Genomic DNA, 17,525 nt, shown 5'->3' on the forward strand with positions numbered 1-17,525 from the left:
TTCCCCCTAGCTATGGTAAATGACTTATGATATAACCTAATCGGATTTACGTGAGTATCGATAAAACAATCCTGTCCCCTTCAATATATTCATTCTTCTATAAGACTGTCTTTCAATAAATAACCCCCCTCTCCATACTTCCTTAGACTAGGGGTGTTCAACCTTTGGCACACTAGATGCTGTGGACTACACCCCCCATGATGCTTGGCTAAAATTATGGCTATCAGATCATTGAAGATGATGTTGATCTTTGCCTTCCACTGCGTTAGACTGTATATTATTGGTTTTCACCAACTGATAAACATGTCTTGCAAGCTGTAAATGTGTATACTTTGCATGTTATAGCTGGTGCTCCCAGAAGGTGTCACTATTGAAGTGGTTGTTTCCAGCATAGCCAGCGCCACTCATCTGTTCATCCAGCAACACACACACCCAACGTATCATGCTCTAAGCACCTTGGACCAGCAAATGTATTATTGCTACATGGAACCTGGTATTCCCACTCTTCCAACTCCAGTAGAAGGTGAGTTAACAAATCATACAATGGATTTGGTTCATCAATTAAAATGTACATGTAACTACACTAAAGGATTTTTAAATTTGTGAAGTAGTGTTCAAAACATTAAAATTAAAACATCAGGTTTTACATCCCACAACTGTGCTGTTGACACATTTTACCTTTCTGTCCAATTCCATGTCCGATTTAAAAATAAAAAATAAAAAAAATCCTCTGATTAGATCTCTAATTATATCATAAACCTTATTCTTTTCCACTCCATGAGCTTAAATGGGCTTCTTTTGGCTCCACTGAACAGTCATGCATTGGTGACTTCTAGCACCACAAACACAATAGAAATTGTAGTCCTTATGGTGACAGAAGTGTTTCTTTAAGATTCCCATTACATCCCTAAAGAGAACTCTGAAGGACTGTCTGTTTTACTTCTGGCACTGAAGAAAGGAATTTGTATTTATGTGCCTAGAGCTGTATTTATAAGGAACAATTCTGGGGCAAAGAGGTTAAAGCGGCACTGTCATGCCGAACTTGCCTTTCCCCAATCTATTCCTATTCTCTCCCTCTGTCACAATCTGTTCTTAATTTCTTCCTGTCTGCTCTAGTTTTTCTTTAAAACATAAGACAAAGTAGGGACTATTTGTCTTATGGAGGTTTCCTATGCCTGACCATCTATGATCAGTGGAGGAACAACGTGTGCTCTGTTTCCCATATATTATTTTTTTTTCTCCCAACAGTAAGCATGTTTAGTAGACATGCCCCTACACACGGCATAGTAGGGGCATTCGGTAGCTTTTAATCTCCCTTATGCTATTATGGGGGTCATATTGACCCCCATAGACTGAGGGGAGGACATGAGGGGGCTTAGGAAGTGGCGGCGGGCACTGCTCCCTGCTCTTTCTATTTTTACATATTACAAGGAGGGAGCGTTGTGCTGGTCTTCTTTCTTTCGTTTTACATTTCTATTCTGACGAATGAATAGATTAAATTCCTGTTCGCATGCCCAAGTGTTTCACTGGACATGCATGGGAATTTCACAGCACTATGTAGTGTGAGCAGATGAAGTGTCCCACAGGGACTTCACCTACCCACACAAAGATGTGCTAAGAACCACCGTCCAAGCACAAAATAAAGATGCAAAAATAGGTAAGATGGGGGGCTAGGGGGCATTTGGGGTTGACTAGGGGGGGCAATTAGATGTAGTGGAGTTGGGAGGGGGGATTAAAAAAAAAATTGAATTCGTCCATGAGAGTGCTGCTTTAAATGTGAAGTACTTATCATGCAAACCATTAACAATAGTATTTCTGGAGATGGATTTTTAACAAGCATTTATCTTTTTGCATATGCTACATAATGAACCTTCCTGACATTCCCTTGTTGGGTTTAGGATCCAGTAACCTTTTCTGGTTGGGCTGTGGTTTAGATGTCGGGGCCAAGGAAATGTGTGAAGAAAAATATAGTGGTGAAACACAAGTGTCTAAAGCTAAAAAGTAGGAGAGAGTAAAAGATATTAAACTCATAAAGTAAAATAAATGCAAAAATAGTACCTCAATACTGGAAAAACAGGGGTCACTAAACTCTATCTGGCGAAAAAGTCAGTAAATGGTAAACCAGGAGCCAACATGAAATCCATAGTATCAATAAAACCATACATGACCTCATGCATAATAAATAGGAACAATATAGTTGGTAAAAATCACAATGTGATAGTGTCTCTATAAATAAGTGTATCCATACAATCACATCCTATGTGTGGAAATTATTGGATGATATGGTCAATTCACACTGAATTGGTCTAATTACTGTAAATCAGTAAATGTATATAATATACATACACACATACAATCAGTATAGAGGATGGATTGCCATAGCGATATAGGTGTCCAGTGCTGCTCGGATTCCCACCTTTATTGTAGATTTAGACTTCAGAAGAAATGGGACCGGCCAATGCCAAGTGGAGACTGGTTTGGAAGCACAGCTGACTTGACTGTTTCCTGTTAGGGTGTTTTTGGCCAAAAAGGTATACTCAACTGCCCAAAAAAAAAATCTTTGAGCATGCCTGCCTCTTGCGCTTAGTTCTATTGTGCAACACACCAGGAAATAATGGGGAAGGTTGTCTGATTAATCTTGTGGTTTTTATTTTTTTATTTTTTTTCCCCCTCAATAGTTCACAGCAAACCAGCTCTGAGAGAGCAACAGCTGTTCAGGGTTTGCCAACAAGTGTTTTTTGCTGTGCCAGTCATGAGAAATCAAGATGGTTATCTGGCATTGGTTCAGAATGCATATTGAAAACACGTTTAACACTGTTGGGACTTCTTTCTTGGAAAAAGTAAAGATAATATTGTAAATGTATCTTTGCAGTTGGTACAATTTGTGCTGCTCCTAATGAAAATAACGAATGGTGGAGGGCCCAGGTCGTGTCTTATTTCCCAAACACCGAAGAGGTTTTCATCCGATACGTGGATTACGGAGGTTATAAGAGAGTAAAAATTAAGACTTTACGTCAGATAAGGTGAGTTCAAGTATTAAGTATTATTACTAATAAAAAAAATATATATATATTTTCAATTTAACTGCCCATTTCTCAAATCTTATGTGACACTAATATGCAAAGTTATGCCATATAAGAGAACATACTATTTGCTTTTAAAATAAGCATTTTTGAAAGATTAATTTGGGGCATTGTAGCAGTTTAATAATTCTACGTCATCAATGCATACCATTTGTGAAAGTATAAATAAAGCGGTATGGTATATTTTGAGCCTTATTATTTAGCTATTTTAGCACCATTTTCTAAACTTTATTGTATTGTATTTTTTTAGATTTTTTTTTTTTTACATGCACATTGCAATTTGAGCAGTTATTGTAAACTTAATATGTTCTATTGTAATAAAAAGCACTAAATTGTGTCTATCGGAGTATAGAATTGACCCCTTTTGTATACCCTTGTCAATTGTTGATTATACAGAGCTGAATTTGAAACCTGCTCATTGTAGTTGTTCAAATAATTGACAAACTGAAGATGGATCTGTGGTGCATTTTAGTAGCTCACCTATTTCAATTACTCCACCTTTGCAGAAGTGGACAACACGGGGACTAACACGTGATTTTTTTTTTTTTAGGCTTTCTTGAGGGGCCATTTAATTTTTTTTACACCATGTGGATACTTTTGCAAAGTAATATTTTTAACTCTAGTCTAAATTCTTCATCCTAAACACGAAGTCTAAACCAAATCCTAATTCCAAATAGAACCCTAAATCTAATAAACCTCTCCCAAGTAATCCTAACCCAAATTCTAACCTAAATCACAATCCTAACCTTATAAATAGGGGTAGAATGACTCTCTTGCTGATTTTAAGCATTTCCTTGCTGGCCCTAATCTGAGACCTAATCCCAATCCTAAAATCCTAGAAGTCTATACCCTAATTATTCTACACATTTTAATCCTTGATTTAATCCTAATCTCAAATGTTTCCCTCTAATATCAGTACGGATGGTAACAGTGAATTTTGAGACAATAGTATGTTGCTGCCATCTACTTGCGATCTTCATAATGACACCTTCAAAAAGCTTGCATTGAAAATTTTATGCAACTGACAGCCCAGCACCAATCAAAATGCTGTTCAGACCCTGTCAGTTTTTCCGGCACTAGATCCAGTGAGAGCGCTATTGTCGTAGTAATAAACATGGCTCCAATTACATTATTCTCCTTTTGCTTGATTGTCACCTAACATTTAAGTAATGAAATACTTAATGCTAATTATTTCCATGTATTTGAAGATGCATACATTATTGTTATAAATGTGCACAATTGTTTGTTTAAAAAGTGTAAAATTTACCCAAAATGTTTCACAGGCATATAATTAAAATGTTGCTTTAGTATGAAGTTTATTTAACAGGAGCATGTTTTGCTTTTCCCATAGATCTGACTTTGTCACTCTGCCTTTCCAAGGAACAGAAGTTTTGTTAGACAATGTTGCACCTATTCATGGTAAACACATTTTGCATTGTTCCTGGTGATTGTTCATGCCTTCTTTTTCATTTTTAATTATTTTATATCCCCCCCCCCCCCCCCCCTTTTTTTTTTTTAATCCTTTAAACAAACCTCATTGTGTGGTGTACATATTTAAGTCTGATTTGTTACTCTGGCAAAAAAATTTAAATAATCACACTGCGAATTGGAGAATTTTTCTGGATCCGCTATATTAAGATTTTGTAATTTGATTTTTATTTTGCTAAAAGTAATTTTTGAGTAACTAAGCTGATTGGTGGTAGGATAAGCAGCCTAATTGCGAATTGTCAGGAACGTAACATTAATTTCAGATCACATGCCCCAATAGCTGAATTTGAAATCTTTCTCAAGAACACTGCTTACAGGGTTATTTAAATATTCTGCCAATAAAGCCCAACTGAAAACCGCGAACACACCTATTGAATCTGTCAAAAGTATGAGAATAACAGACAAGTATTGAATATACTTGTTAGTGCAAATCTAAAAAACGCAAAAGTAGTGGAGCATATAGGAAATATATAAAAATACCTTTCCACCCCCCTCTCCCATAGTGTACCTTTCCACCCCCCTCTCCCATAGTGTACCTCCCCACCCCCCTCTCCTTAGTGTACCTCCCCACCCCCTGTCCCATAGTGTACCTCCCCACCCCCTGTCCCATAGTGTACCTCCCCACCCCCTGTCCCACAGTGTACCTCTCCATCCCCACCCCCTGTCCCACAGTGTACCTCTCCATCCCCACCCCCTGTCCCACAGTGTACCTCTCCATCCCCACCCCCTGTCCCACAGTGTACCTCTCCATCCCCACCCCCTGTCCCACAGTGTACCTCTCCATCCCCACCCCCTGTCCCACAGTGTACCTCTCCATCCCCACCCCCTGTCCCACAGTGTACCTCTCCCCCCTCCTCGGTCTCTGCTCCCCTGTGTGTATCCTGGTAGCGTGGCTGAGGGGAGCATTGCGCACTGCGGTACAGGAGATTGTCTCCTGTACTCGGCTGGACTGACAGGAAGTGCTCTCTGTGAGCACTTCCTTTTAGTCCGGCCGGGTACAGGAAGAATATGTTCCTGTACCGCTGTGTACACTGCTCCGCTCGGCCACGCTACGCAGAGTGCCTGGTAGGAGGGAGTGCGCTATGAGCAAGGACTTCCAGCGTCACCAGAATCCCCATAGGAAAAAATGTATTAATGCTTTCCTATGTGAAAATCCTAATGAGAGTGCGTGCACATGTGCATTAGGTCTCCCCTGCTGGCTGGGCTGCGTGGGCCAAGCATGACCCAGCGCCAAGGGACATCTGCACTGGATTAAGATAAGTAACTGAAGGGGTTTTAACCTGTCGGGGGGGGAGAACTGTAGGATTCTATAGTGCAGGAAAACTGCTTTGTTTTCCTGGCACTATAGTATCCCTTTAACCTTCCTGGCGGTATTCCCGAGCGTGGCAAATGAGGCCCCCGGGGGCCATGTGATCGCTCTCAAAGAGCTATCACATGGCCCTCTATAGCTGGCTGTGGATCTGCCAGCAGGGGGACTGTTTGAAATATCAGACAGTCCCCCTGCTGGTGGGAAGTATTAAAAAAACCATAAAAGACAAGTGTAAAAATAAATTAAATATATTTTTAAATATGTATATGTATATATTTGTATATATTTGTATATATTTGTATATAATATATATACATATTATATATGTAAAGTCATACAAAGTGTATTTTAATATTAATATAAGTATATATATTAATATTAAAATACACTTAGAATGACGTTGTATATATGTATATATATAATAGATGTACATATATATTATATATAAATACGTATAATTAAAATAATAAATAAATAAATAAAATATTGAAACAAAATTTAATATAAATTATATATGCATATGTAATTTCATTCTAACTGTATTTTGTTATTAATATATATATAGGTAACAAAATACACGTAAAATGACTATATATATATATATATATATATATATATATATATATGTATATGTATATGTATGTATATATATATGTATGTATGAAACATGGGGGGATGGTTGCACTCACCTAAACATGCTTAAATGGGGTGCTGCTGGGGGCCATATTATACAATAAACAATACACAAGATCCAGCGCACTCTCCTATCTACTAAACAGCAACTTCAATTTTGACAGAATGTTCAATTCTGTCAACATTGAAGTTGCTGTTTAGTAGATAGGAGAGTGCGCTGGATCTTGTGTATTGTTTGTGTATATGTATGTATATGTATGTATATATATATATATATATATATATATATATATATATATATATATATATATGTGTGTATATTTATATGTGTGTATATTTATATATGTGTATATTTATATATGTGTATATGTATATATGTATATATATATGTATATATATATGTATATATATATATATATATATTTATATATTTATATATATTTATATATTTATATATATATATATATTTATATATATATATATATTTATATATATATATATATATTTATATTTTTACAAATAACGGAACTGGGCGGGTAATTCAAATGCAAAAAAATGGTACCGCTTTTGGTACAAAATTCCTGACATAATCATACCGCCAGGGAGGTTAAGAAGAATTTGGCTCTGTGTGGTAAACAAAGGTAGATGGTGATTGCTGAGGATGGGTCAAATGCAGGAACACATAGCAATATATTTTCTTTTTTCATTTTACAACTTTCCTGCGCATTGGGGAATAAAAAACAATTTGGACATTCCAGTTCTTTATCCTTAATGCAGTTTAGAGAAAATTGCAGAAAGTAAATAAAATAAATACGTACCTAATAGAGAGGAGATGCTTTGAGCGTTAATTTAGCAGCTTTGCATTGCACAGGAAATAACAGGTTTCTCAGCCAGTCCTGCTGGTTCACCTTTACATGTTCTGGAATTCATGGGATTTGCAGTACAACAGTACCTCGTGATTGTATTCATGGAAAAACACACACATTACTTGGCAGATTAATAGAATAATCATGTTTTGCATGCAGATTTATCCAAATCCATTATTTTTTTTCCCTCACTCTTTGATCTGCATTTTCATCCAGCTGTATTCCATTGTACACATTTGAGAACATATTGATGTGTTTTTCTCTCCTTGTATAGGTGACAATACCTTTACCACAGAAGCAATTGAAGCTATTGGTGAAATGTTAAACGGTGTACCTTTATATGCACAGGTAAAACTCTAAAATTAATCTAAAGTGGTTGGTAGTCTACACAAGGTGCATTACTGAACTACAATTCTGGTCTATAAGACTGCTCAAATTTAAAGGGACACTATAGTTACCAGAACTACAGATTATTGTATTTGTTCTGGTGAGTATAATCATTACCTTCAGGCTTTTTGCAGTAAACACTGTCTTTTTAGAGAAAATGCAGTGTTTACATTACAGCATAAGGATACCTCCAGTGGCCACTCCTCAGATGGCTGCTAGAGGTGCTTCCTGGGGAAGTGCTGCATACTGTGCAGCACTGCCATTCAGTGTCTCTACATTGAACTTTCCTCATAGATATGCATTGATTCAATAAATCTCTGAGCAGATACTGATTTGCCAGGGTTGTTTGACTTGTGCTGGCTCTGCCTATGGGAAAGCATTGTGATTGACTTTTGATGTCTGCCAAGCAGGCAGATCAGGGGAAGAGCCAGCAGCAGCAGACTGGAATATTTAGAGGTGCTCGGAGGGGGCTAGATTGTGTTTTTTAGTAATGCATCACAGTAAAGTTTTTATGAATGAATTTAAAGGGCACTGAGCATCACTTCCAGTTCTGCTTAGAACTCTTCTGTCTGGGGCTACTGAAAATGACCCCAGCTGACTGAGGAGCCCCATGTAATCATTAATACCTGGGGCTACTGGTGTGAGCATGGATGTAAGCTTTCATGGTTATTGTATGTTTACAAATTAAATATTTCATTAACATAACCAATTAATAACTTTACATTGACATTTACTTAGCTGACCTTGAAACTGTGCTTTAGTTTGCGGTAATTTTTTTTTTTTTTTTTTGAGCCCTTGAATATTCCAATTTGTAGCCAGTGTCATCATATAACTGCTTTTATCTTATTTCTATTGTCCATAGTCTGAGCATGAAAGGATTGGCTAGCTCTGTACACATGGGCTACGTATCTAGCAAAGACATATTTATTCCTAACGTATAGTGGCAGTACCAGTGGGTTTTGTATCTTTCTGATGGACAAGCCAACTGTAAATAAGTAAATTTAAATAATCCCTCCTACTTAGCCCAGTATTTTTTCTTGTCCCATTTGGGACGGACATACTAACGGAACTTAGTCTGGTGAGGCGCACCGGTTGTTGTCTGGGGGATCTGGCCGAAAGCTCGCTGGGTGGTGAGTGGAGTACCCCGCTCTGCATCCTAGTTACAGAGCAGTTGGAAGTCTGCCTTCTTATGCTGTGTAAAGACCAGCGCTGGGTAAGAGGCTGTCCCGGGTGATCTGCCAATCGAATTGCGAGCTTGTGCACAGAGGTGGAACGCACTCCTGGGCAGCCGTGCGTTCCACTGAAGTTCCTAATGCGCATGTGCAATTTAGAACTTTAAATCTCGGCGCTCAATTAAAAAATTGGTGCCTATATAAGCCATGCAAATCCTCAGGACAAGCATGTAAGTTTGGAGAGGGAATACAGTGTCAGCAGCCTTCCCACACCGTTCAGAGGTCTTTAAGAAAAAGATAAAACCTATCATACCTTAAAGGCATCTGTTTGTTTTTCTTCTGGATTGGTAAGTTTCTCAAAATGGCTTTATTGCTGATGTCTAGCTCATTGTCTCCTAAAGACTTGGACAAGGAGAAAATGTCGGCAACTGCACCCAAGAAGGCTACATTTAAATTGAAACATAACAGCTGTTCAGAATGCCCTACTCCACTACCTGATGGATGCAAAAAGAAAATTTGCAATAGCTGCGCCTCTGAAGGTTTGGAGAAATTTAAGCAGCAGGATATGCAGAAATTTCTTAACTGGTTCCAGGTTAACCTTTCACAAATGCTTGAATCTTTTAAAGAATCAGCTAAAATGCATTATTCTTGAGGCATTCAAAAAAATGTAAGCGAGAAAGATCTCCCTCCCTGTCTGAGTTATCATCAGGAGACTGCTCTGACACTGCATGCTCATCAAATTCTATTTAGGTGTCTAGTGTGGAAGGTTTTTCTGCCGTACACCTGAAAAGATCCCTTTAAGAGGTAACGGCAGTATTATCAGAGATTGATTCTACTAAAAAGATTAAGGGTTTCCCGATAGACCCGAAGTTGTTAGAATATGTACATAGAGAATGGAAGAATCCTGAGAAAAGGGCATTAATTTACAAACCTTTTTAAAGAGCTTATCAGACTTCGTGAAGGTTTAAGTTGGGAATATCTACCAAAGGTAGAAACGCAAGTGGCACAACTGTCCAAAAAGACCATACTACCATCTGTAAGCTATCCAGCCTTAAAAATCTAATGGACCGAAGAGTGGAGACATCCTGCAGACAAATCTTCCAAAAAGCAGGGTCTCAAAGTAAAGCTGCAATTGCAGGAGTATGTGTCATGTGAGCACAAAAAGGAAAGATCTGAAAAAGAAGCTCCTCAACTTTGACCTAACATAAGGTTGGCTAATGATTTTATGCAGGATTTATCTGAGAAAGGCCTAAAATTGTTGGCACGTTCAATGGGACTTGCTTGAGGAGTCAGAAGGGCTTTATGGCTGCGTTCATGGTGCGCTGATACGGCATCGAAGGCTTCTTTTTGTGAACTAACTTTAGAAAGTGGTTCCCAACTAGAAAAATATAATTAAGCAAATGTCCGACACTAAAAAGGCCTTATCTCAGGAAAATAGATATACGCCAAATTATAAAAGATTCCAATATCCACCTAAAGATCTAGGAAGCTTGATAGGAGTCAATTTTTTGGAGACCATCAAGAGACTATAAGTTTCAAGACAAACACTAACAAAAGACAGAGGTTCTGATGCCAAAGTAGGTGGATGTCTACAACATTTTTACAAGGCATTGGTAGAATCAACATCAAACACATGGATTCTGGGGGTCATAAGAGGCTACAAAATCAACTTCTCAGAAACTTGGGAACCTTGTTTTCTTCTGTCATCTTACCCATCTCAAAAGAAGGAAGCTCCATGGTCAGAAGCAGTGGCACTGGTTAAAAAAAAAAAAAAGTGCCAAGATGACAGGAATGGATAGTGCTATATTCCAGATTCTTCCTGGTCCCCAAATCAGATCAGTAAGTCAGACCTATTCTGGACCTAATGAATGTCAACAAGTATATTCCCTACCAGAAGTTCCGGATGGATCAGATTCACTGTCACCCATTTATTAACCCCTTAAGGACCAAACTTCTGGAATAAAAGGGAATGTGTCCTTAAGGGGTTAAACAAAGGGAATTTTATGGCAACTTTATACATAAAGGACGCCTATCTTAATGTCCCCATGGCAGTAACAATAAGGAAATACTTTAGGTTTGCAGTGTACTCCAGTTCCAGAACCCATTTCCAATTAAAGGCCCTTCCCTTCGGGCTCACGTCGGTCGCAAGAATTTTTACCAAAATCCTTGCGCCATTAACGATCATATTTGACTCAAGACATCATCTGGAAAAGGATCTTCAAACAACGATGCTCATGGTTAAAAAAAAAAAATCATAGTTGGATCATCAATGTACAAAAATACAGCTCTTTCCAACCCAAAGAATCAAATTTATGGGTATCATCATAGATGCCAAGAAATTTTCTCTGCACCTTCCTTTGGGGGAAGAAATGCAAAAGAGGAAATTTTAGTTTCTTCAAGAAGAACAAGATTACACCATAAGGCAAGCAATGAGTGTTCTGGGTACTTTGACATTCACAACTCCAGCCGTCAGATGGGCCAGATCGGCAATACATCCACTTCAATGGGAAATCTTAGCTCATTGGACAAAAAGGGACAAAGATCTAGATTCAAAACTCAGCCTTTTGATATCAACCCGAACAGCTGATTTGGTCGAGATTCCGGTCAATGGGATTTCCATTCCAGCAACAAGAGTGTGATTATCACAACAGACGCATCAAAGATATGATGGGGAGCACATCTTTTTTTTTTTAATTTCTGTCAGAGGCTGTGGAAATTCAGGAGAAATAAAACTCTTCCAATTACAAATGGCTCAAAGCAGTCTGGTATGCCCTAGTAAATTTCAAATATTTGATTCTGAACAAGGCAGTAAAAGAGTCTGAAAACAGCACGACGGTAGCATATATCAACCGTCGGGGAGGTACAAGAATCAGAGACCTGCACATTCTTTTTGGGGAGATTATGATGTGGTCCTGGAATCTTTTTGAGCAGTCCACATAATAGGCGAACAAAATGTGGTAGCAGACGACCTCAGCAGGAACAAATGGTCACAAACTAATTGGTCTCTTCACCCTCAAGTCTTCTCAGAAATTGTAAACAGATTTGGTCTTACAGTGATGGATCTAATGGCAAGGAGAAGGAACAGAAAAGTGCAGACGTTTGCTTCACTGTTCAGGCAGGACAACCCACAGGACAGCATGTCTGGACAGCACTTCTGGACAGCATGTCGATCACATGGAGTTTCAGCCTGGCATACCTTTTTTCCTCCAAGCTCAATGATTCTGAGAGCTTTACAGAAGATCAAAGCAGACCAAGCTTAAGTGATCGCTGTCCTAACCGGCCGAACTGGAGCTGGTTCTCGGCATTGCCGAACTGGAGCTGGTTCTCGGCATTGCCGAACTGGAGCTGGTTCTCGGCATTGCCGAACTGGAGCTGGTTCTCGGCATTGCCGAACTGGAGCTGGTTCTCGGCATTGCCGAACTGGAGCTGGTTCTCGGCATTGCCGAACTGGAGCTGGTTCTCGGCATTGCCGAACTGGAGCTGGTTCTCGGCATTGCCGAACTGGAGCTGGTTCTCGGCATTGCCGAACTGGAGCTGGTTCTCGGCATTGCCGAACTGGAGCTGGTTCTCGGCATTGCCGAACTGGAGCTGGTTCTCGGCATTGCCGAACTGGAGCTGGTTCTCGGCATTGCCGAACTGGAGCTGGTTCTCGGCATTGCCGAACTGGAGCTGGTTCTCGGCATTGCCGAACTGGAGCTGGTTCTCGGCATTGCCGAACTGGAGCTGGTTCTCGGCATTGCCGAACTGGAGCTGGTTCTCGGCATTGCCGAACTGGAGCTGGTCTACTGGGAGCTTCCATTCTCAGATCAACTCCCGGAAAATGTCGTTCTTCCATAGAAAACTATTCACATGTTCAGATTGACGGCCTGGCTTTTGCAATGTTAATCTTAAAAAATCCAGGGCATTCCAGGTAACCTCTTTCATACAATTCTTAACTCCACCAGAACTTCTACATCTAGAATCTATTTAAGAATTTGAATCAAATTCCTCCATTGGTGCGTTCGGCATAATTGATTTAATTGCCGTCCCATCTGTCAAGACGATTTTTCAGTTTCTGCAAGAAGGCTTTGAAACTGGACTCAGTCTCTCTACTTTAAAGGTTCACACTGCGACACTCAGACATTTTGTTTGCTCCAAGAGTTTCCGTTGTGTCTGCTGATTAGGCGTTGCTTCAAGTTCATTATTCTACAAAGACCTCAGACATTTCAATTCCCTTCCTGGGATTTATGTCTGGTGTTAGTCTTTATGTGAAGCTCCATTTGAACCACCCAAAGATGTATCATTAAGAATTTTATGTCCCTCAAGACTATATTTCTGGTAGCAATTACCTCAGCTAGGAGAATTGGGTGGGGAGATCCCTTTCCTCTTTGCCAGAATTCACAATTTTTCATCAGGACATGACTGTGCTGCATTCTAAACCTTCTTTTCCCCCCAAACGTTCTATCAAGAAAAACTCTGAATGAACCTCTGGTGCTGCCATCATTCTATAGTTCAGGAAGATCAGATAAAGAACGGAAGTGGCATAACCTGGATGTGCGTAGAACACTTCTGGTTTACTTATCCCGTTCTGAAGAATTTAGGTCCTTGGATCACCTTTAAGTTTAATTTTCACGGAAAAAAGAAGGGTGTGGGAGAATCTAAAACCACTCTGGCGAGGTGGTTAACAGACACCATCAAATTGGCCTATGAATTGCACATTGTTAAATTACCTTACTTTATTAGAGCACACTCAGAGCCATGTCCACATCATGCGCTGAAAAATCCAACGCGACTCCTGAAGACATCTGCAAAGCGGCAACCTGGTCCTCTTTTCATACCTTCATTAAGCACTATTGGCTAGACATCATCTCTTCCTCTAAGGCGGCTTTTGGATGCAAAGTGTTCGAGCTGTAGTTTGTGGAGACACCCCACCCTTTTAATGTTCCAGGGATCTTGTTATATTCCACTGGTACTGCCGCTGTTGGGAAAAACAAATCTTACTTACCGTAAATTCTCTTTTCCTTAATATAGTGGCTGTATGATTACCTCCCTTTTTTGATAATACGTAGTTCCCGATTTTTTACGAACTAATTTGTTCATAAAGTGAGAGTTCATAAAGTGAGAGTCCCAGCCTTTCCTGGTGTCTCATTCCCCACCCCAGTGGCTCATTTCCCCTCCTAGTGTCTTATTACCCCCTCCAAGCCCTTCCAGGTATCTGCTTCCCCCTCTGTGTCCCATTACCCAGCCCCATCCATGTGTCCCAGTTCCCCTCCCAGCCCCATCCATGTGTCCCAGTTCCCCTCCCAGCCCCATCCATGTGTCCCAGTTCCCCTCCCAGCCCCATCCATGTGTCCCAGTTCCCCTCCCAGCCCCATCCATGTGTCCCAGTTCCCCTCCCAGCCCCATCCATGTGTCCCAGTTCCCCTCCCAGCCCCATCCATGTGTCCCAGTTCCCCTCCCAGCCCCATCCATGTGTCCCAGTTCCCCTCCCAGCCCCATCCATGTGTCCCAGTTCCCCTCCCAGCCCCATCCATGTGTCCCAGTTCCCCTCCCAGCCCCATCCATGTGTCCCAGTTCCCCTCCCAGCCCCATCCATGTGTCCCAGTTCCCCTCCCAGCCCCATCCATGTGTCCCAGTTCCCCTCCCAGCCCCATCCATGTGTCCCAGTTCCCCTCCCAGCCCCATCCATGTGTCCCAGTTCCCCTCCCAGCCCCATCCATGTGTCTCTCTCCCCTTTCCCTCCTGTACTTGTCCATGTGCCTCTCCTCCATCCCCTCCTGTACTTGTCCATGTGCCTCTCCTCCATCCCCTCCTGTACTTGTCCATGTGCCTCTCCTCCATCCCCTCCTGTACTTGTCCATGTGCCTCTCCTCCATCCCCTCCTGTACTTGTCCATGTGCCTCTCCTCCATCCCCTCCTGTACTTGTCCATGTGCCTCTCCTCCATCCCCTCCTGTACTTGTCATGTGCCTCTCCTCCATCCCCTCCTGTACTTGTCCATGTGCCTCTCCTCCATCCCCTCCTGTACTTGTCCATGTGCCTCTCCCCCCCCATCCCCTCCTGTACTTGTCCATGTGCCTCTCCCCCCCATCCCCTCCTGTACTTGTCCATGTGCCTCTCCCCCCCCCATCCCCTCCTGTACTTGTCCATGTGCCTCTCCCCCCCCCCTCCCCTCCCATCCTGTACCTGATCACCATGGTACAGTACCCGGTCTGCCAGGAAGTGCTCTCTGTTAGCACTTCCTGGCAGACTGCAGTCCGCTCAGCCATGCTACAACAGCAGCAGGAGGGGAGCAGCTCAGCACATCACTCCCCTCCTACCGATCATCATTGTTACTCACCTTTCTCTTCTCCTGGCCACAAACTCTGCTCCTCGGCCCGCATCCACGGAGCGCCGCCGGCACAAAAGGTCGTCAAAATAAAATGGCGACGAGTCCGTGGAGCGTTTGTGAAGGCGGGAGTACGTAAAGCGGGAAATGCCTGTACATTTATATTGAGCATGATATGGCCTAATGTCTGTTTTTTTTATTTTTTTTATTTACTGATGGTCCTGGGGCAAGTCCAGGGCTAACCCCTTAAGGACACATGACATGTGTGACATGTCATGATTCCCTTTTATTCCAGAAGTTTGGTCCTTAAGGGGTTAAAGGGGGGGGGGGGGGGGGGAGTAGAAGGGACTATTTAAATTCTTTAATTTACAGTCAGCTTGTCCATCAGAAAGATTCAAAACCAACTGGTACTGCCACTATATTAAGGGAAAAAGAATTTACAGTAAGTTAAATTAATTTCTTTTTTCTTTTTATAGGTTACAAATTATGATCTTGCAACAAAGATTCAAATGATCCAGTTATGGGCTATGGTAGGTGGAGAGGTGAGTTTTGCACTTTTCAGTGGTGGGGGTATGTTTCATTTTAATGTTTGTTGACTGCATAGACAACAAGTAGTGTTTGACAACAAGTAGTGTTATTATGGATATTTGTCAATGCTGCAGCTTTCCATAACCTTGGGATGGTTTAACGTGTGAAATAAATGCATCCTTTTTTTATGACTATTGTATTGTCATTTCTCAAAGACATTTTGCTGCCAGGAAAACATACACAGCTTTGCCCTGTTGCTACTCTGGATCTCTAACAGTTATTTGAGGACAATACCACAAATCATAAACTGCATAGATTAATGCATACTTTGGTGTATTAGCACATCCCGCACACACCCACCTTCCCCCCCCCCCCCCCCCCCCATCATCCACTTTATAAAGAGAATACACCTGTCCAGTAATATCCCACAGTATGATTCTGTTCTGCTGGTACTCTGATTTATTCAAATAGAAAAGCACATACTTTATGCTCCTCTGTAGGGCTTCTTCTGTGCTTTAAAAATATAGTGGCTTTACTACTCATACATTCTTATGTCCAACACTACACCTGCAAGAGCCCAGGAATACCAGTGAAGTTGGATCACGGGGAAACATATTTAACTTTATATTTTACGCTTCTGTTTGAATATTCACTTGCTTTGTACTTTTCTTACAGGCTGTGTCCATAAACTCACTCATTGTGGAAAGAGGCTATGCTCGCTGGCAAGACACCTATTAGCTCACCAGCTTGTAATTTGCCGGAGGAAAAAAGACTTTGTACTCTATTTATAATGAGATTGTTCTCAGACGGTTTTTGTTTTGTTTTTATGAAATGTTTGCGTCATCCCTATTTAACTGACCTCTGGAAATTTTTTTTTTTTTTTTTTTCTTTTTTCATAAACTGACTTTGAGGATACGATTGAAAGCCATACTTTAAAAAGCTTTAAAGCCTTTTTTTCCATCTTGTCTTGTGTTCATATTAATATATTTGTGCACATCTTTGTAAATATATACATAAATTTAATCAAATTAGAATATTTTGTATTGGAACACTGGAGGCAAAAAAGGAAGCTTAACTATGTCCACACAATCTTGTCAACGGTTTGCTTAAAAAAAAAAAGGTTCTGTTGCACAAAACCTTATATTGTGTGTTGAATATATTCTGTACACAAATGTGTGGCTTGGTTGGGTATGCCGTAAAGTCTACATTTTTATGGTCCTCAATTTGCTACTTGTACAGATGTAAAATAACAAAATGCAAAAACAGTATTTGAGTGCTCTTTTTTTTATTTCTTGACAAATGGATTTTTAATCATGTTAAAGTAAAATAAATCCACTGGAAAGGTATTGTAAAATGCATATATTTTTGTTCCTGAACCTGTGGTGAGTGGGAGATAAGATGTTAAATAAAGCACTGAGATGGAAGCATTAAAATCTGAATGAAATGTCACTTCTTGTTGAAATATCTTTTTGTTCAGAGGTTTTCTGCTGCTTTGTACTGTTAGCGGTCTGACTGAAGTTCTTTACATTGCTTTCTAAATCTACACATGGCACACAATCCAATAAGCTGGACATGTGTATTGTGCACTCCTCTGAACCTGAAAGGGTTTCACTAAGGTATGGAATAGGGGAGTGAGCTAGGAATGTCTAGTCACTTGACCCTTATATTTAATATGTTACAAGTCTGTCCCACTTGACCTCCTGTGACATGAGGTGATCAAGGCACAAACGTATTTTTCCAGAATGCTGCACCG

General features: G+C 40.6%; 1 protein-coding gene across 3 annotated transcripts in view; it reads left to right on the forward strand.

The window, feature by feature from the left end:
• The window catches only part of AKAP1 (A-kinase anchoring protein 1), a 61,969-nt gene extending 44,748 nt beyond the window's left edge, over window positions 1-17,221 (forward strand). For 2 of the 3 annotated variants that reach the window (XM_063457444.1, XM_063457445.1), the window contains exons 6-11: window positions 346-523; window positions 2,873-3,023; window positions 4,435-4,502; window positions 7,654-7,727; window positions 15,721-15,786; window positions 16,448-17,221. In XM_063457444.1, coding sequence (XP_063313514.1) covers window positions 346-523; window positions 2,873-3,023; window positions 4,435-4,502; window positions 7,654-7,727; window positions 15,721-15,786; window positions 16,448-16,510 — 600 coding nt within the window. In that variant the 3' untranslated portion in view covers window positions 16,511-17,221. The remainder of the gene's footprint in view (window positions 1-345; window positions 524-2,872; window positions 3,024-4,434; window positions 4,503-7,653; window positions 7,728-15,720; window positions 15,787-16,447) is intronic. The other variant, XM_063457446.1, reaches the window with a different exon arrangement.
• Window positions 17,222-17,525: the final 304 nt, after the last annotated feature.

This window comes from Pelobates fuscus, chromosome 1 (assembly GCF_036172605.1).
Source record: "Pelobates fuscus isolate aPelFus1 chromosome 1, aPelFus1.pri, whole genome shotgun sequence".
Classification (NCBI taxonomy): domain Eukaryota; kingdom Metazoa; phylum Chordata; class Amphibia; order Anura; family Pelobatidae; genus Pelobates; species Pelobates fuscus.